This window comes from Gavia stellata, unplaced genomic scaffold, assembly GCF_030936135.1.
Source record: "Gavia stellata isolate bGavSte3 unplaced genomic scaffold, bGavSte3.hap2 HAP2_SCAFFOLD_42, whole genome shotgun sequence".
In the NCBI taxonomy this organism is placed as follows: Eukaryota; Metazoa; Chordata; class Aves; order Gaviiformes; family Gaviidae; genus Gavia; species Gavia stellata.
Genome location: NW_026776913.1, coordinates 876758 through 893902, shown reverse-complemented (window position 1 = coordinate 893902; position 17145 = coordinate 876758). Strand labels below are relative to the sequence as shown.

Genomic DNA, 17145 nt, shown 5'->3' with positions numbered 1-17145 from the left:
CCTCTTCCTGGGCATCTACCTGGCTGCCCTCCTGGGCAATGGCCTCATCATCACCGCCATAGCCTGCGACCACCACCTCCACAGCCCCATGTACTTCTTCCTCCTCAACCTTTCTTTCATCGACCTGGGCTCCATCTCCACCACTCTCCCCAAAGCCATGGCCAATTCCCTCTGGGACACCAGCGCCATTTCCTATGCAGGATGTGCTGCCCAGGTCTTTCTTTTTGTCTTTTTCATTTCAGCAGAGTTTTATCTTCTGACCATCATGGCCTATGACCGCTACATTGCCATCTGCAAACCCCTGCACTATGGGACCCTCCTGGGCAGCAGAGCTTGTGTCCACATGGCAGCAGCTGCCTGGGGCAGTGGGTTGCTCAATGCTGTGCTGCACACGTCCAATACATTTTCACTACCACTCTGCCAAGGCAATGCCTTGGACCAGTTCTTCTGTGAAATCCCACAGATCCTCAAGCTCTCCTGCTCAGACACCTACCTCAGGGAAGTTGGACTTCTTGTGGTTAGTTTCTGTTCAGTCTTCGGGTGTTTTGTTTTCATTGTGCTGTCCTATGTGCAGATCTTGAGGGCCGTGCTGAGGATCCCCTCTGAGCAGGGACGGCACAAAGCCTTTTCCACGTGCCTCCCTCACCTGGCCGTGGTCTCCCTGTTTCTCAGCACTGGAGTGTTTGCCCACCTGAAGCCCCCCTCCATCTCCTCCCCATCCCTGGACCTGGTGGTGGCAGTTCTGTACTCGGTGGTACCTCCAGCAGTGAACCCCCTCATCTACAGCATGAGGAACCAGGAGCTCAAGGATGCCATGACGAAATGGTTTTCAACATTTTTCAACAGCTGAGACCTGCCCTCTCTCGTCACACATGATTCCCATTTCATCCCGTAGTGTGTTAGAGTTTTGTTTATTCACTCTTTTGCTGGTTTTGTTGTCGTTATTTCTCCCTTTCAGTTTCCTACATGACTATTTGGATTTGTCCCACTGCATCTGAGGCAGGAACGTGCTCTCTCTCACCTGGAAACCATAGAAAGGTATGGTTAACACTGGCTCAGAAGCTGACTCTCTTACAGTATCTCTATAATAAAATGGGATCTCCCCTGCACGCTGCCTGCATGGTTGGCTCGTCTTCTGAAGCTGATGTTAAAAAGAACAAGACTCAAAATGGCCCATTGATCCATGGATTTGGGAGCAAAAAGCTCCTCGTCACTTCATGACTTTTTAAAGACCAAGGGATGGATTTCGAACTGATCTCTGAGTGTGTCTAGTGACAGTGGGGATGGTGAGTGTCACTGAGGGACATACCCAGGGCTGTACCACATATGGCATGGCAGACAGCCATCGGTCAGCAAGAGAATCTGGGAGCACAGGGTATTTCCAAGGGCAGCGTATGCCTTGGGTGGGAGATGAATAGAGACCCACAAAGCTCGAGATCACCCAAGGAGGAATCCCCCAAAGGTAAGGTAGAAAATGCAAGTATCCACAGGCCAATGAGGACTCTGTAATCACAGGGGAGGCAGTGGGGAACCAGCAGGCATGAGGAAGGGAGGCTGGAGAGCAATTCATGTCACCCTTTGGGAAGTATCACCAGGTGCATCTAGAGGCACAACAGGACTCACCTAATGCCCTTGGAAATGCTCCAGAGTCCCTCCAAGTCCCTTCCACCTCCACAGACCCCAGGTGGGAGCAATGAGCAGCAGCCATCCCTGTCTGGCTGGATCTGCTTCCAACCCTGAGCAGCAAAGCCAGGGTAGGGTCACCCTTTTGCCTTGAACAGCACAGCCCGCTCCCTCTGCAGAGCAGCACCACCAGCTCGGAGCCCCGTGGGGAGCAGGGGCATGGCTGGGTAGGTGAGAAGTGGGATGGGGACTGATGAGATGGGAGCTGACATGGCCTGGGAACTCCTTTGAGAGAAAAATGCAAGGGTTTAACTAAACCAGGACAATGTGTGGGTATACTAACACATACTCATGGTGCAGAGGCAGATGTCCTTGCTGTCCTGGTGCTCCACAGGCTCCCAGCCACTGGGCAGTGGCTGAAGAACGACTGGATTCCTCCATTCCCCATCCCTTAATGCCATTGTTCCTCCTGTGTGTGAAATGTGAGGCTGGGACCCTGTCTCTGAGCTTGCACTGAAGGAAGACTGCCCCAGGAGGCATGTCAGTTTGCTGCTGTCCCTCAGTCCTTGTTCCCAGCACAAGTCCTTGAGACAGGCTCCCCCACCCCAGTGTCACCCCCAGACAAGGCTTCTCAGCCAGAGTCCAGCTGGAGGACTGGGATCCAGCTGTGACCGCAGGGAGAATGAGACCTCTCCTAGGTCCTCTGAAGGGCTGGGGGCTTCTGGGAGCCCCACTGGGGGAGAGAGGATGCAGAGGAGATCCTGGGGCCCTGTCGAGCACCCCATGCACATGTGAGGCCATCAGGCAGGGTCCCTGACTCCAGAGATCCAGCCCCGCTTGTTGGTGCATGAACAGACAGAAGAACCTGGCCCGGGAGAGTTGGGCAGGCCCCAGCCCCTCACACCAGCCATTTCCAGCCCTGGCCATTCACCACGACCCCAGCGAGGGCTGATCCTTGAAATGAGACCAGCTCCTACCTCCTGCTGGACTCAGTGCCTGTACTGGGGGAGCGGCCTCTAAGCAGACCCAGACCCTGGCAGACACTGGACAAGGGCTCTCTGCGAAGCCCCATATGGGACGTGGCCAGAGCAGGTCATGGCTTGGAGCTGGGGCTGCCAAAGCAGGAGGGATGCAGGAGAATGGGGCATTGAGTGCTGTGTGGAGATTGTGCCGCAGGATGTTTCCCCGCCCCTGCCTTCACGGCGGCCTTATGGGGCTGTGCCAGGGCAGGGCTGGGAGTGCACACAGGAGCCATGATGCTCCAGGAACCTCCCACCCTCTTGTGACCCCAGAATTACCCCCAAGCCCCAGCCAGGCAGGGCTCCCTGACTGTTCACTGTCTCAACTGCAGGGATGAAAGACGTACTCTGGGGTGGGAGGTGCAGGGTGGGCAGTGCCAGCCCCAGCTCTCCCAGGAGCCCCTCTGCAGTCAGAGCAGCTCCACCTGTTTGGGAAGGGACTCGCTGCTGCTCGCGGGACTGGGGACTCTCTAGGTTTCTATACAGACCAGCGCCAACCAACTGCGCCCCCTCCTCTGCCACCATCCTCTCTCAGAAGCACTGCTGGGTGCACGACTCTTGCCCAGGTGTGCAGACAAGCTACCTGAGGTCTCCTCTTCTCACCCCATGGCCCCTGGCTCTGCCCCAGTTGCAGCCCATGGGCACTGCCAGAGCCCCTCTGCGCTGGGTGTAGGGTGTCTCCTCGTGCCCTGCTCTGAGCCCGTGCAGGGACACGCAGTGTGGGTCTCTGCTTGGAGCTGGCCACCACAGCCTGCTTGCAAGGTCTCAGGGCATGGTGCTGAATCTGCACTGGAGAGTAGGTTGTGATTGTCCTTTCTCAGAGTACGTGTGAGGATCTTGCTGGGGCCAGAAAAGCATGAAGCAGAATCAGGAAAAGAAATAGTTGGAGGAGAAAAAAAAAAACAACCCCAAAAGCCGACGATACTGGTGGATCAGCAGTGGGCCAGGGCCCCAGAGATTTTACAAACTCAACCAGAGAAAATACTGACCAACCTAATGTAACTGCAATGTCATCCCTGCTAAGAGCAGATCATGGTGCTAGAGACGTCCAGAGGTGCCTTCTGACCCAACTCCTCACTGAGAAAGCGTCTGGACACTGGAGCTGCTGGCAGGAGACACGGTTGTGAGTTGAAGCATTGCTGGTAGTTGTAACCCTTGGTCAAGCCTGTGCATAGGGTCACAAATTGAAGGTCATCCTCAAAGGAGTTACTGCTCCATGGGCATCAGGAGTCAAACCAATACAGGGCAAGCACAGAGAAGTCAGAAACACAGCCAGCTGTCACAGAATTACTGAATCACAGCGTGGCTGAGGTTGAAAGGCACCTCTGGAGATCCTCTAGTCCACCTCCCCTGGTCAAGTGGGGTCAGCTAGAGCAGGCTGCCCAGAGCCATGCAAGGTTTTCAGTACCTCCACGGATGGAGACTCCACAACTTCTCTGGGCAGCCTGCTCCAGTGATCAACCACCTGCACCATATTAAAGTGCTTTCTTCAGTTTTGGTGGAATTTCCCTTGTTTCACATTGTGCCATTGTTTCTTGCCCTATCACTGGGCACCACTGACTCAGCCTTTTCCATGTCCCATGCAACCAGGACCCCTGCCCTATTCAGCAGTGGCCCCATGGTTTCCCTTGCCTTATTTTTGCTGTTGATGTACTTGTAGAATCCTTTTTTGTTGCCCTTAACAGCCCTTCCCAGATTCAAGGGCCGGCAGGCTCTGGCTTTCCTAACCACATGTCCCATTGCTTGGTGAGTTGTCATTGCTGCCCTCCACAGAATCACAGAATGAGAGGGGTTGGCAGGGACATCTGGAGATCATCTAGTCCAACCCCCCCAACCAGAGGAGGTTCACCTACAGCAGGTTGCACAAGAATGCTTCCACGTGAGTTTTGAATATCTCCAGAGAAGGAGACTCTGCAACCTCTCCAGGCAGCTTGTTCCAGTGCTCTGACACCCTCAAAGGAAAGAAGTTCCTCCTCATGTTAAGATGGAACTTCCTATGACCATGTTTGTGCCCATTACCTCTTGTCCTGTCACTGGGCACCACTGAAAAAAGACTGGCCCCATCCTCCTGGCACCCACCCCTTAAGTATTTCTAAGCATTGATAAGATCCCCCCTCAGTCTTCTCTTCTCCAAACTATAATAACCCAAGTCCCTCAGCCTTTCACAGAATCACAGAATCACAGAATCACTACGGTTGGAAAAGACCTGTAAGATCATCAAGTCCAACCTGGGGGAAAAAAAAAAAAAAAAAAAAAAACAAACCACACAAACCAAAACCCACCACACAACAACAACAAGCCACAACCCACCCAACACCACACAGCACCATGTCCATCAAGCTACATCCCACAATGCCACATCCACACGCTCCTTGAATGCCTCCAGGGAGGGTGACTCTACCACCTCCCTGGGCAGCCTATTCCAATGATTCACTACTCTCTCAGTAAAGAAATTTTTCCTAATATCCAGCCTGAACCTCCCCTCCCGCAACTTGAGGCCATTTCCTCTTGTCCTGTCACTCGTCACTTGGGAGAAGAGACCAGCACCCACCTCTCTGCAACCCCCTTTCAGGTAGTTGTAGAGAGCGATAAGGTCTCCCCTCAGCCTCCTCTTCTCCAGACTGAACAACCCCCGTTCCCTCAGCCGCTCCTCATCAGACTTGTGTTCCAGACCCCTCACCAGCTTCGTCGCCCTTCTCTGGACATGCTCCAGCACCTCAATGTCTTTCTTGTAGTGAGGGGCCCAAAACTGAACACAGTATTCGAGGTGTGGCCTCAGCAGCGCCGAGTACAGGGGCACGATCACCTCCCTGCTCCTGCTGCCCACACCATTTCTGATACAAGCCAGGATGCCGTTGGCCTTCTTGGCCACCTGGGCACACTGCTGGCTCATATTCAGCCGGTTGTCGATCAACACCCCCAGGTCCTTTTCTGCGGGGGAGCTTTCCAGCCACTCGTCCCCAAGCCTGGAGCGTTGCCTGGGGTTATTGTGGCCAAAGTGTAGAACCCAGCACTTGGCCTTATTGAACTTCATCCAGTTGGCCTCAGCCCATCGATCCAGCCTGTCCAGATCCCTCTGCAGAGCCTTCCTACCCTCAAGCAGATCAACACTCCCTCCCAACTTGGTGTCGTCTGCAAACTTGCTGAGGGAGCACTATATCCCCTCATCCACATCATCAATAAAGACATTAAACAAGACCGGTCCCAAAACTGAGCCCTGGGGGACTCCGCTTGTGACCGGCCGCCAGCTGGATTTCACCCCATTCACTACAACTCTCTGGGCTCGGCCATCCAGCCAGTTTTTTACCCAGCGAAGAGTGCACCTCTCTAAACCACGGGCTGCCAGCTTCTCCAGGAGAATACTGTGGGGAACAGTGTCAAAGGCTTTGCTGAAATCCAGGTAGACAACATCAACAGCCTTTCCCTCATCCACTAGGCGGGTCACCTGGTCATAGAAGGAGATCAGGTTGGTCAAGCAGGACCTGCCTTTCATGAACCCGTGCTGGCTTGGCCTGATCCCTTGGTTATCCTGCACGTGTCCCGTGAGCGCCCTCAAGATGAGCCTCTCCATAACCTTCCCCGGCACCGAGGTCAGGCTGACAGGCCTGTAGTTCCCCGGATCCTCCTTCCGACCCTTCTTGTAGATGGGCGTCACGTTGGCAAGCCTCCAGTCATCTGGGACCTCCCCCGTTGACCAGGACTGTTGATAAATGATGGAGAGCGGCTTGGCAAGCTCCTCCGCCAGCTCCCTCAGCACCCTTGGGTGGATGCCATCAGGCCCCATAGACTTATGAGTGTCCAGGTGGCATAGCAGGTCGTTAACTGCTTCCTCCTGGATCATGGGGAGCCTATTTTGCTCTCCATCCCTGTCATCCAGCTCAGGGAGACGGATACCCTGAGGATACCTGGTGTGGCTGTTAAAGACTGAGGCAAAGAAGGCATTAAGTACCTCAGCCTTTTCCTCATCCTTCGTGACAATGTTCCCCGCCGCATCCAGTAGAGGATGGAGAACCTCCTTAGCTCTCTTTTTGTTGTTAATGTATTTATAGAAGCTTTTTTTGTTGTCCCTCACGACCGTGGCCAGGTTGAGCTCTAGCTGGGCTTTCGCCTTCCTAATTCCCTCCCTGCATGACCTAACGAGGTCCTTGTATTCTTCTTCACTTGCCTGCCCCTTCTTCCAGAGGTGGTAAGTTCTCTTTTTTTCCCCGAGCCTCAGCCTAAGCTCCTTGTTCAGCCAGGCCGGCCATCTTCCCCGCCGGCTCTTCTTACGGCACATGGGCACTGCCTGCTCCTGCGCCTTCAAGATTTCCTTCTTGAAGAATGTCCAGCCTTCCTGGGCCCCTTTGCCCTTCAGGACCGTCTCCCAAGGGACCCTCTCAACCAGTGTCCTGAACAGGCCGAAGTCTGCCCTCCGCAAGTCCATCGTAGTGGTATTGCTGAACCCCGTCCTCACTTGGCCAAGAATTGAGAATTCTATCATTTCATGGTCGCTAAGCCCAAGACGGCCTCCGACCTTCACTTCTCCCACCAGACCCTCTCTGTTTGTAACAGCAGGTCAAGCAGGGCACTTCCCCTGGTAGGCTCCCTTACCAGCTGTGTCAGGAAGTTATCTTCCACACACTCCAGAAACCTCCAGGACTGTTTCCTCTCTGCTGTGTTGTATTTCCAGCAGACATCTGGTAAGTTGAAGTCCCCCACAAGAACAAGGGCTTGTGACTCTGAGACTTCTGCCAGTCATTTGTAGAATGCTTCATCAGCTTCTTCGCCCTGGTTGGGTGGTCTATAACAGACCCCCAGCAGGATATCCGCCTTCGCCCTCATCCTTACCCATAAGCATTCAACCCTGTCATCACAATCATCGAGCTCTATACAATCAAAGCACTCCTTGACGTACAGAGCCACCCCACCGCCTCTCCTTCCTTGCCTATCCCTCCTGAAGAGTTTATAGCCCTCCATCGCAGCACTCCAGTCATGCGAGTCGTCCCACCATGTTTCTGTGATGGCGACTACGTCATAGCTGTCCAGCTGCACAATGGCTTCCAGCTCCTCCTGTTTGCTGCCCATGCTGCGTGCATTGGTGTTGACACAGAAGTCACGGACAACAACACGACGACCTATATGATCAGGTTGATGCCAACTTTATTGCGCGGATAGCGCAGTTAATATACATTCTGTTATCACATTACATGCGCCGTCGGCATTATGATTGGTTTTCAGCAAGCAAGCACATGACTCTAAGCATTCTACCCTTGGTTAAAGCTAGCTGTCCATGGGAACGTGGCTCCTGCCTAAATCCTGGCTGAAGTTCTGTCTTTATCATGATTTCCTCCCTTTTCTCACAGAGCATTCATGTTGCCCAAAAGTAACCTTTCAGCCCATATCATTGTCTGCTCATAACCTCTGAGTCCAGAGGCCTACATACAAGTTAAGTACAGATTTTCAGTGCTTGGAGTGTTCACAGGATTTCCATTTCTTACCAGAAAATCTCCCACAATTCCCCCTTCTTGTTTTTGAACACTCCAAGTCTCATTGGACAGAATTGGCACTTGGTTGAACCATACTCTTCGCACCATTCCTTCTAATGTCTTTTGAAAACATCGAAATAAACAAGGCAACACAAGCAATGCTACAAAAATGACAAGCAATATAAACAGCCCAGTTTTAACCAGTGATGCTAACCATCCTGTAATACCCCACGATTTAAACAATAATTCCAACCATGAAGCGTTGACCTGGGTGATAGCATGTAAGATTTTTGCATGATCCCATATTTGTTGTACATTGGATAAAATTGCCCCTGATTGATCTACATAAGCGCAACAAGACTCGTTTATAAGGGTACAGACTCCTCCCGCCTGTGCGGTGAGGAGGTCAAGAGCTTGGCGATTCTGCCATACAACCTCTTTAAGGATTGAACTTCCATCTGCAACGCAGTGATGGCTGCGGCCGTAGCATTGGCAATGAGCTCCATTTCTGTGGAAATATTTGCCAGGGCTTGCTCTAACTGTTGAATACCCAATGTAGGAAAGATTGCCCTAACAAAGCTGTGAAAACTGGTATTGTAAATGGTTAAGGGGTTCTCTCGGCTTCTCTGATATCGTGACTGTGTCCAAACACCGCGTACGATACCATGCATGTCAGAATGATTAAACACTTGGAGGTTTGGTATTAACATTCCAAGCGTACAGTGCCCAGTCCAGTTGCCAGGCAACTGCTTTCTGGCTATCAAATCACCACACAGCCACCATAGGCCTGGTTGTAGGTCACAGGTGACCGTGATCGTGAGGCTTTTATTCTGCCCAGTGAGAGCATAGAGAAAGTCGGTCCACTGTTGGAGATCTATACCCGACGTGTTGTTTTGTCGACCTTGTCTAAGTGCGTTAAATGGACCATATTTCAACTGCACTCTCGTCCAATTCCCCTTCGAGGTATTAAAATCCCCATAATAGGGTGAGGACGTTTTATTCGAGGTTACTGCCTCGTTATCATAAGTATAATTGATAAAAACAACAGACTTATTGAGTAGCTGTAATGAGTAGGGATGATCCTCTAAGGGGCTAGATAAGTTTCCACATTGACCACTACTGTTGAGTAATTCACAGGGATTGTATGAACTCCAATTTGTTATCGGAATACCAATTAGGGGGTTCTCATATCGATCAGCCATACCACAAACCCAACATTCCTTCAACCCGGTGATATTTACAGCCTTTTGAAGTAAGGTGATAAACGAATTACCGGAGAAAGCAGTAAGGCTTCTGCCAGGTAACGCTAACAAGCCCATAAATAACAACCACCGCTCCATATTTATCTGTTCCTCCGCTTACCCTTTTATATTCAAACAAATCAGCACACTTTGATTTAGTTTGTTCCCATTCATTCACAACCAAATGACCGTACTAACCAAATGATCAATACAAATCATGCAATATAGTAACCAAGTGATTAATACAAATCATACATGCAATTGTATGCCATCCGGCGGGGTTCTAACGAACGCAACTTATGAGCAGCTTGAAATGACCGGTCCCTAACAAAAAAGAATGCCTTATTTTTACCAGATGTCCTTGTCTGCCCCCGCGAGGATCTGCTGAATCGGTGAGTCCCTCCAGAGAAATCTCCGGGGCCGGCCTAGGGAGTCGCCGATTCAGAGGTTCCTGCAGCCAGACAGAGATTGCCCCATCTGAAACTGAAACAACAAAGTCGGTACCGAGCCTGCGATCAGGACGGTTTTCTGAGATGAATAACTTAATAACAACTAGTTTGTTATTAAGCAGGCATTCTTTAATACAGCGCTGGGCAGCACTGGGGATTTGTCCACCACGAGTGCTCCAATGGGTTAGCAAAACACCTCAGTTCATATACAGAAAAATCATACATATTCATCAGAATTCTAAAAAGGGCAGTCTTATGTGGATGAGTTCCCGGAATTCACTTGCTGCCAGATCCGGGTATACCATAACTGAGTCTGTTGGAGCAGTCTGTCAGAGTTGGCCTCAGGCTCGTGACCTGTTGCTACCACGATGCGAGAAGCATTGAGAACCGATTTGGTATTGTCCTTTTAAACAGTCATGACACCAATGTCCCGCTAATCCTCGACGACGGAATTCTTGTCGTCCGCAGGTGGTACAGTGCACGTATTCAGTTGTCATTCAACTGGACAGGGTCAATCGAAGGAGGAGGTTCTTTCCATGGCCTAATCCACTGTGCTGTGACCCACCGTGGACCCTGATCTGTTAAGTTACAAGCATAACCTCTCCCAGTCATTTTAACTTCAGCAGGACCTTTCCATTCTCCGGAAATTGGGTCCTTGAAGTGTACCCGCGCAGGTGTCGAGGGCTGCAGGCCAGATTTCAGCCATAAATGATGTATCACTATTGGGGGGGACTCGCGATTGCCCGTTAAGCGTAAAAAATTTAACACATACAGCGCTTTTGCAAGCCGTTCAGCTGGACACAGGGATGAGTCTCCCCCTTTTTGTTTTTGCAAAAGTGATTTCAGCGCAGCGTGAGCACGTTCTACTATGGCCTGTCCCGTCGGGGAATGTGGAATACCCGTAGACCTACGGATACCCCACTGGGTACAAAAATGTGCGAAGCGTTGCGAAACATAAGCAGGACCGTTATCGGTTTTAATTTCATTAGGTACACCTAACACAGCGATGGATGCGCACATATATCTAATTACATGTCTCGCCGTTCCACCTGTCTGAGCCGTTGCCCACATAGTCAGAGAATATGTGTCAATGCTTACATGAACATATATTTGACGCCCAAATTCAGGAATATGAGTGACGTCCATCTGCCACAATTGTAAAGCATGCAATCCACGAGGATTGACTCCCAAACCCAATGCCAGACCTGTAATTTGGCAGTCCGGACATGATTGCACAATGCCACGGGCATCAGAAATAGAAAGATTAAATTGTCTTGCTAAAACTTTAGCCGATTGGTGAAAAAATTCATGGGAATTCCGGGCTTGCTCAAACAGGTTAGTTTGGCGATTTTCCCAAGCGGCGGCAACTAAGTCATCTGCTCTGTTATTGCCAATGGCCAGACCAGAGTCAAACTGATGGCTGCGAATATGCGTAATAAAATAAGGATTGGTTCGCTGATTTAACAAATGCAACATCTGTAACAACAACTGGTATAATATTGGGTTTTTCACCTCACGTACCATAGATCGCTCAATCCGTTTAAACAGTACCCACTACATACAAGGAATCAGAGACAATGTTAAGAGGTTGAGTTGCCCAATTCTGAAAAGCCCAAACCTCGGCCTTCAGCTCCAACGTTTGCAACGAATCTTGCGGATAACCTGTAAGCAATTGGGAATGCCATTGTCCCTGAACACACCAAGTAATAGTGGCTCGTTTTGACTTTTTTCCTGCATCGGTAAAAACAGTAAGCCCTGGAACAGGGCTTACTTTTTTTCTCTCTCTTACTTTTTTTCTCTTACTTTTTTTCTCTCTTTTTTTCTCTCTCTTTTTTTCTCTCTCTCTTTTTTCTTTCTCTCTTTTTTCTTTTTTCTCTCTTTATTTTTGTCTCTCTTTTTTCTCTCTCTTTTTTTTCTCTCTCTCTCTTTTTTTTTTCTCTCTTTTTTTTTCTTTTTTTTTTTTTAGTCCAAGTTCACCGGCGAGCCGCCGCGCTCAGTTCAGCGAGCGCCGGCGGATCGATGTGCTGTGGGTCTGATTGTGCATCCCTGGGCGGCGGGACCGCGCACCAGCGGGGAGGGCCGGGCCCATGGCGGCCCCGCACCCGCACTGGCACCGCCGCGCTGCCGGAGGCCACGTCTGTCCAGCTGGGTTTGGCTGGCGGGTGCCGCGGGCGGCGCACCAAAAGACACTCCTGTAGGGTTGGTAGTCATGAACGCCGCAGCAGCAGCACGTCACTCTGCTGCATTTACGTCAAAGTCTCTGAGGTGAACCTCCACGCAGTGGAGAATTTGACCGCCTCCTTGGATCCCTTCCAGCGCCTTCGAGGTAGACAGGTCATAACTCAGTCCTCTCGTAGAGAGTATATGGCAGAGAAACTTGAGCACTGCCGCCTCTTTTTGCCGACTGCTCATCGGACCGTCCTTATTTCTTTCTCATCTTTTTCATTCCCCTCCATCGTTTTTTGCCACATTGTCCCTCCAAAGCCCCGCCATTCCGAGACAGAAAACAGTATGTGCGTGTCAGAAAAATGACCCCATCGCTGTTCCAACCTAATTAACTTAACCAGCCGCTTTACAGGTGCTTCAATCCCGCTCTTAGAGAGGATTCCAGCAAGCAAGGTGGCCGCAGCTTCTATTTCCATTGCTGCACCGGAGGGGTGAGGAGCGACCTCACACACCGGTATCTGCCCCACTTCTTGTGTCCGAGCAGCACCTCCCTCAGCCGTGGTTTTCCCACTCCCCTCCTCTAGCTGCTTACCGCAGTCTCGGAGACCTCAGTCGAACTGAACCATCCTCTACTACCAGATGTTGGAGAGGGAGAACCACCTGGAGTAACGATGAAATCTCAATATGAATATAGTCGTTCTCCCCTTTATTCAAGCTTACAGAGTATATATAGACAGATGCCAAGAACACGCGTCCGCAACAGTTGTATGATTGGCTTACAGCCTCTGTTCACGCGCCAAGGCGGCGAGTGAGATTGGTACAGTGCTCTTGTGCACGCACAGGAGCACTTCTCCTCTTCGTGGATGTAGCTCCTTCTTCTTGTTTACCATTCCTCTGTCTCTTATCACAACAGGCTTTCAAGGACAGTTAACGGTTTCCTCTGAGCCTTCCCCCTCATCAGAGACTGGGTTGCTCATGGGAATCAGATCGTGTCCCTTGTTACTAAGCCATTCCTCCACAAAATGCATCATACTTCACTCTTCTTTTCGCTAGGAGCTGCATTAACAACTTCACTCATTAACAACTTCACTATGGCCTCTTCCTCGGCTGATATGTTAGCTCCCATGATTTCTGCCCAGCTGCTCACCTGTCATTTGAGGTGATGTCCCAGGATTAAAGCCGCAGTCCAGCTGCCAGCTTGATTCGTTCAGCTGGGGTTCCCTCCGGACTCTTCCTTCCGCGTTTCCACCTCCATATCGGGGTCACCATTTGAGGGAATGAAAAACGGACTCCATAGACGATGGTAAAAGGAGATGTTTATTGTTTTGCAACATTTCCTTTTATACCTTCTCAACTGATCATACGTGATGGACGCGCGATGCATGCGCCTCTTCTGCTCCTTTGATTGGCTTATACCTCAGCTCCACGATGTGCTGAGTACACTGGAGCACATTTGAAATGTGTTTATACTAATGCGTGCAGCATGCAGAATAAACAAGAGGAACTAGAAGCTGCGGCCCAGTACAGCCAAGGCAGCCTCCAACCTTCATGTCCCTTACCAGTCCCCTTTTGGCCTTGCGACCGCACACAGATCTCCAATTCTTCCTGTTTATTCCCTGTGCTGCTCGTTCTGGGCGTCATCTCAAAGCACCAGGAGGAAAAGAAGGTTATCAGAGGTAGTCAACATGGACTCACCAAGCAAAGTGATGTCTGACCAATCTGATAGCCTCCTACGATGACATGTCTGGATGGATAGATGCGGGGAGGGCAGTGGATGTTGTCTGCCTTGGCTTCAGCAAGGCTTTCGACACCGTCTCCCACATCATCCTCAGAGGCAAGCTTAGGAAGTGTGGGTTAGATGAACGGACAGTGGGGTGGATTGGAAACTGGCTGATAGACAGAGCTCCGAGGGTTGTGATTAGTGGCCCAGAGGCTAGTTGGAGGTCTGTAACAAGTGGCGTTCCTCAGGGGTCAGGACTGGGTCCAGTCCTGTTCAATATATTCAGCAATGACCTGGATGAAGGGATAGAGGGTGCCCTCAGCAAGTTTGCTGATGACACAAAACTGGGAGGAGTGGTGGATACGGCGGAAGGCTGAGCTGCCATTCAGCGTGACCTGGACAGGCTGGAGAGTTGGGCAGAGAGGAACAAGATGAAATTCAGCAAAGGCAAGTGTAGGGCACTGCACCGGGGGCGGAATAACCCCCTGCATCAGCACAGGTTAGGGGCTGAGCTGCTGGAGAGCAGCTCTGTGGAAAGGGACCTGGGAGTCCTGGGGGACAACAGGATGACCATGAGCCACCAATGTGCCCTTGTAGCCAAGAAGGCCAATGGTATCCTGGGCTGCATCCAGAAGAGTGTGGCTAGGAGGGCGAGGGAGGTTATCCTCCCCATCTACTCTGCCCTGCTGAGGCGCATCTGGAGTGCTGTGCCCAGTTCTGGGCTCCCCGGTTCAAGAAGGACAGGGAGCTGCTGGAGAGGGTCCAGCAAAGGGCTACGAAGATGATTAGGGGAGTGGAACATCTTTCTTAGGAGGAAAGGCTGAGGGACTTGGGTCTTTCTAGTCTGGAGAAGAGAAGACTGAGGGGGATCATATTAATGCTTAGAAATAGTTAAGGGGTGGGTGCCAGGAGGATGGGGCCAGTCTTTTTTCAGTGGTGCCCAGTGACAATACAAGAGGTAATGGGCACAAACATGGTCATAGAAAATTCCATCGTAACATGAGGAGGAACTTCTTTCCTTTGAGGGTGTCAGAGCACTGGAACAAGCTGCCCAGAGAGGTTTTGGAGTCTCCTTCTCTGGAGATATTCAAAACTCACATGGAAGCATTCCTGTGCAATCTGCTGTAGGTGAACCTCCTCTGGTGGGGGGTTGGACTAGATGATCTCCAGAGGTCCCTTGCAACCCCTCTCATTCCGTGATTCTGTGATTTTCTTGGTGGCTCCTTATCCCCTTCTGCAAGAGGGTGGGGAAAACTCTAGTCAGGTCCATGTTGAAGCTGTTTCTGTGTTGGAGGCAGTGAATGGATTTCTTTTGTCCCTGTCCACCAAATGCAGTATTGGCTGTGAGTGAGGCTGTTGCAGTGGTCAGGAGGGTATTTTTGCCCTCAAAGAGATGGCCGTGCCTCCTTTCCATGCAGGACTCATCTTGCAAATCCCCAGCAGAAGGTTTCTTTAGCAGCACTGTGCCCGCTTTCTCCCAGTTCTGAGCTCCTGGGCCCCTTGGGGAGGCAGGAGGAGGGCAGGGCCTGTGGGAACCGGAGTCAGAGGCCAGTAGAGGACAGAGGCAAGCGAGAGGTCACTTCTTCCTGAGACCCCGTACGCAGTGTGGTGTTGTGTATGTGTTCTGAGCAGTGCTGAGGAGGGGGGATAATGCCCGCTGTGCTGTGTGTGCATCTGTAATGGTGTTGGTATCTGCATGGGGGGGTGTGATGCTATGGATAGCTGCAACGCGATCAGTATCTGCAATGGCCTCTGCATCTGCAGTGGGAAAGAATCTGCCAGGGCATCTGCAAAGGTATCTGCATCCGGAATGCTGGGTGTGCAACTGTCCTGTCAGCTACAGTTCTCCGATGCAGCCATCATTGCGGATGCAGATACCATTATGGATAACATTGCCAATGCTGGTGCAGATGCCACTGCAGATGGAAATACAGTTTCAGGTGCAATTGCTGATGGAGATGCTATTGAGGATGCAGGTGCCATTGCAGAAACCATGGCAGATGCAGACACCATTGGAGATGCAGGTGCCTTTGAAGATTCTTTTGAAGGTACTGGCATCGATGCCACTGGAGATGCCATGGCAGATGCAGATACCATTACAGACACCACCGGAGACGCAGGTGCTGTGTCAAACAGCATTGCAGCTGCAGATACCACAGCAGATGGCATTGAAGGTGCTAGTATGATTTCCAATGCAACTGCATCTAAATTATGCTGAGTAGAAGCAGCTACTGCAATTAAATACTCATGCTTTTACTCATACTTTTTGTCTTTGTCTTCTTGAAAGTGGATCTGCAAACCCGGTTCCTATTTCATGTAATGAAGACTTCCGATGGGATTTCTAGGAAAGGACCGATGGCAGGGAAAGGGAGGACTCGAGGATGTTGGGGGATGAAATTGGGCTAAAAACAGCTAGTCACGATGAAGGAGGTTGCTGGTAAGTACACTTGTCCAGCCGCACCCTGCAAATGATGGCCCCAGCCTGTACTGCCTTCTTGTTAAACTCCATTTCACTACTTCCTGGGGTGAGGGGGATCTCTGTTCTTTGTACGTGTGGAGGTGTGAGTGCCAGCCCCTGGAGGGGGGACCACAAGTCATAGGGGCTCACGTGCCCGGGGGGAAGCAACCGGAGAGACTGGGAGGGGGGAGTTGACTCCTGGAGGGAGCAGGTGGTCCAAAGCATCGCCTGGAGAAACTGTGGGGTCTTGGGGCTCTGGTACTGGTAAGGCCATAGGTCTGGACCAGGAGGGGAAGTGGTCCTTTACATGCCCCGGCAAGTACCTCAGATACAGCTCTCGAGGTGGCACTGGCTGCTTATGGTCAGACCCTTAAGCTCTGCCTGAAAACCTGGGAACTGCTCTCAATACTTTATAAAAAGAAAGAAAAAAAACCCAGCACCTTTTTACCAGCTGCAATGTTTCAGTACTTTCAATAAAATGTCACTGTATTTTCTATCCTGCCAAAATGGGACTTTTGAGACTGTGTATTTATTGCAGGAGAAGAAATCCTGATCTTGCCCTGTGCTTGCATTGCCAGTACTCTGTCTGTCATGCTGCGTATTTAATCTCCCTAACCTTCCAGGTGTTTCTGCCTGTCCTGATCAAACTCCCCACGTCGGAAGTCATCTCTTCAGAAAACGATCTGGACATACGCACTTTCCACTGTTCTCCAGGGTTTTCCGCCTCTTACTCTTTGATCATTCAGATCCCTCTCACCTATCACCCTGCTTTGAGCTCCAGGGAGGTAAAGCATCATTGTCTTTCAGTCCTCTCTTGTCTTTCAGTACTCTCCCTCATAGTCCCTATAGGCAACTCTTCAACTGGGGTGGCGAACCTCATTGGAAGCTGCCAAAAATAACCATACAGCTGAGAAGTGTGTTTATTGTGGATTAAGCTCTCTTGTGTTTTACTTTTTCTTCTTGTTTCTTTCCCCCAATTAAAAAACCCTGTTTCCATGGCAGTT

General features: G+C 50.8%; 1 protein-coding gene across 1 annotated transcript; it reads left to right on the top strand.

Annotated features, from left to right (window-relative positions):
• Positions 1–301: 301 nt before the first annotated feature.
• LOC132321431 (olfactory receptor 14C36-like) lies at positions 302–15901 on the top strand (the record flags this gene model as incomplete). Its single annotated transcript, XM_059834928.1, has 2 exons — positions 302–763; positions 15521–15901. Coding segments are annotated over 2 exons (843 nt in total), but the record flags the coding sequence as incomplete, so codon positions are not given.
• Between the last annotated feature and the right edge of the window lie 1244 nt (positions 15902–17145).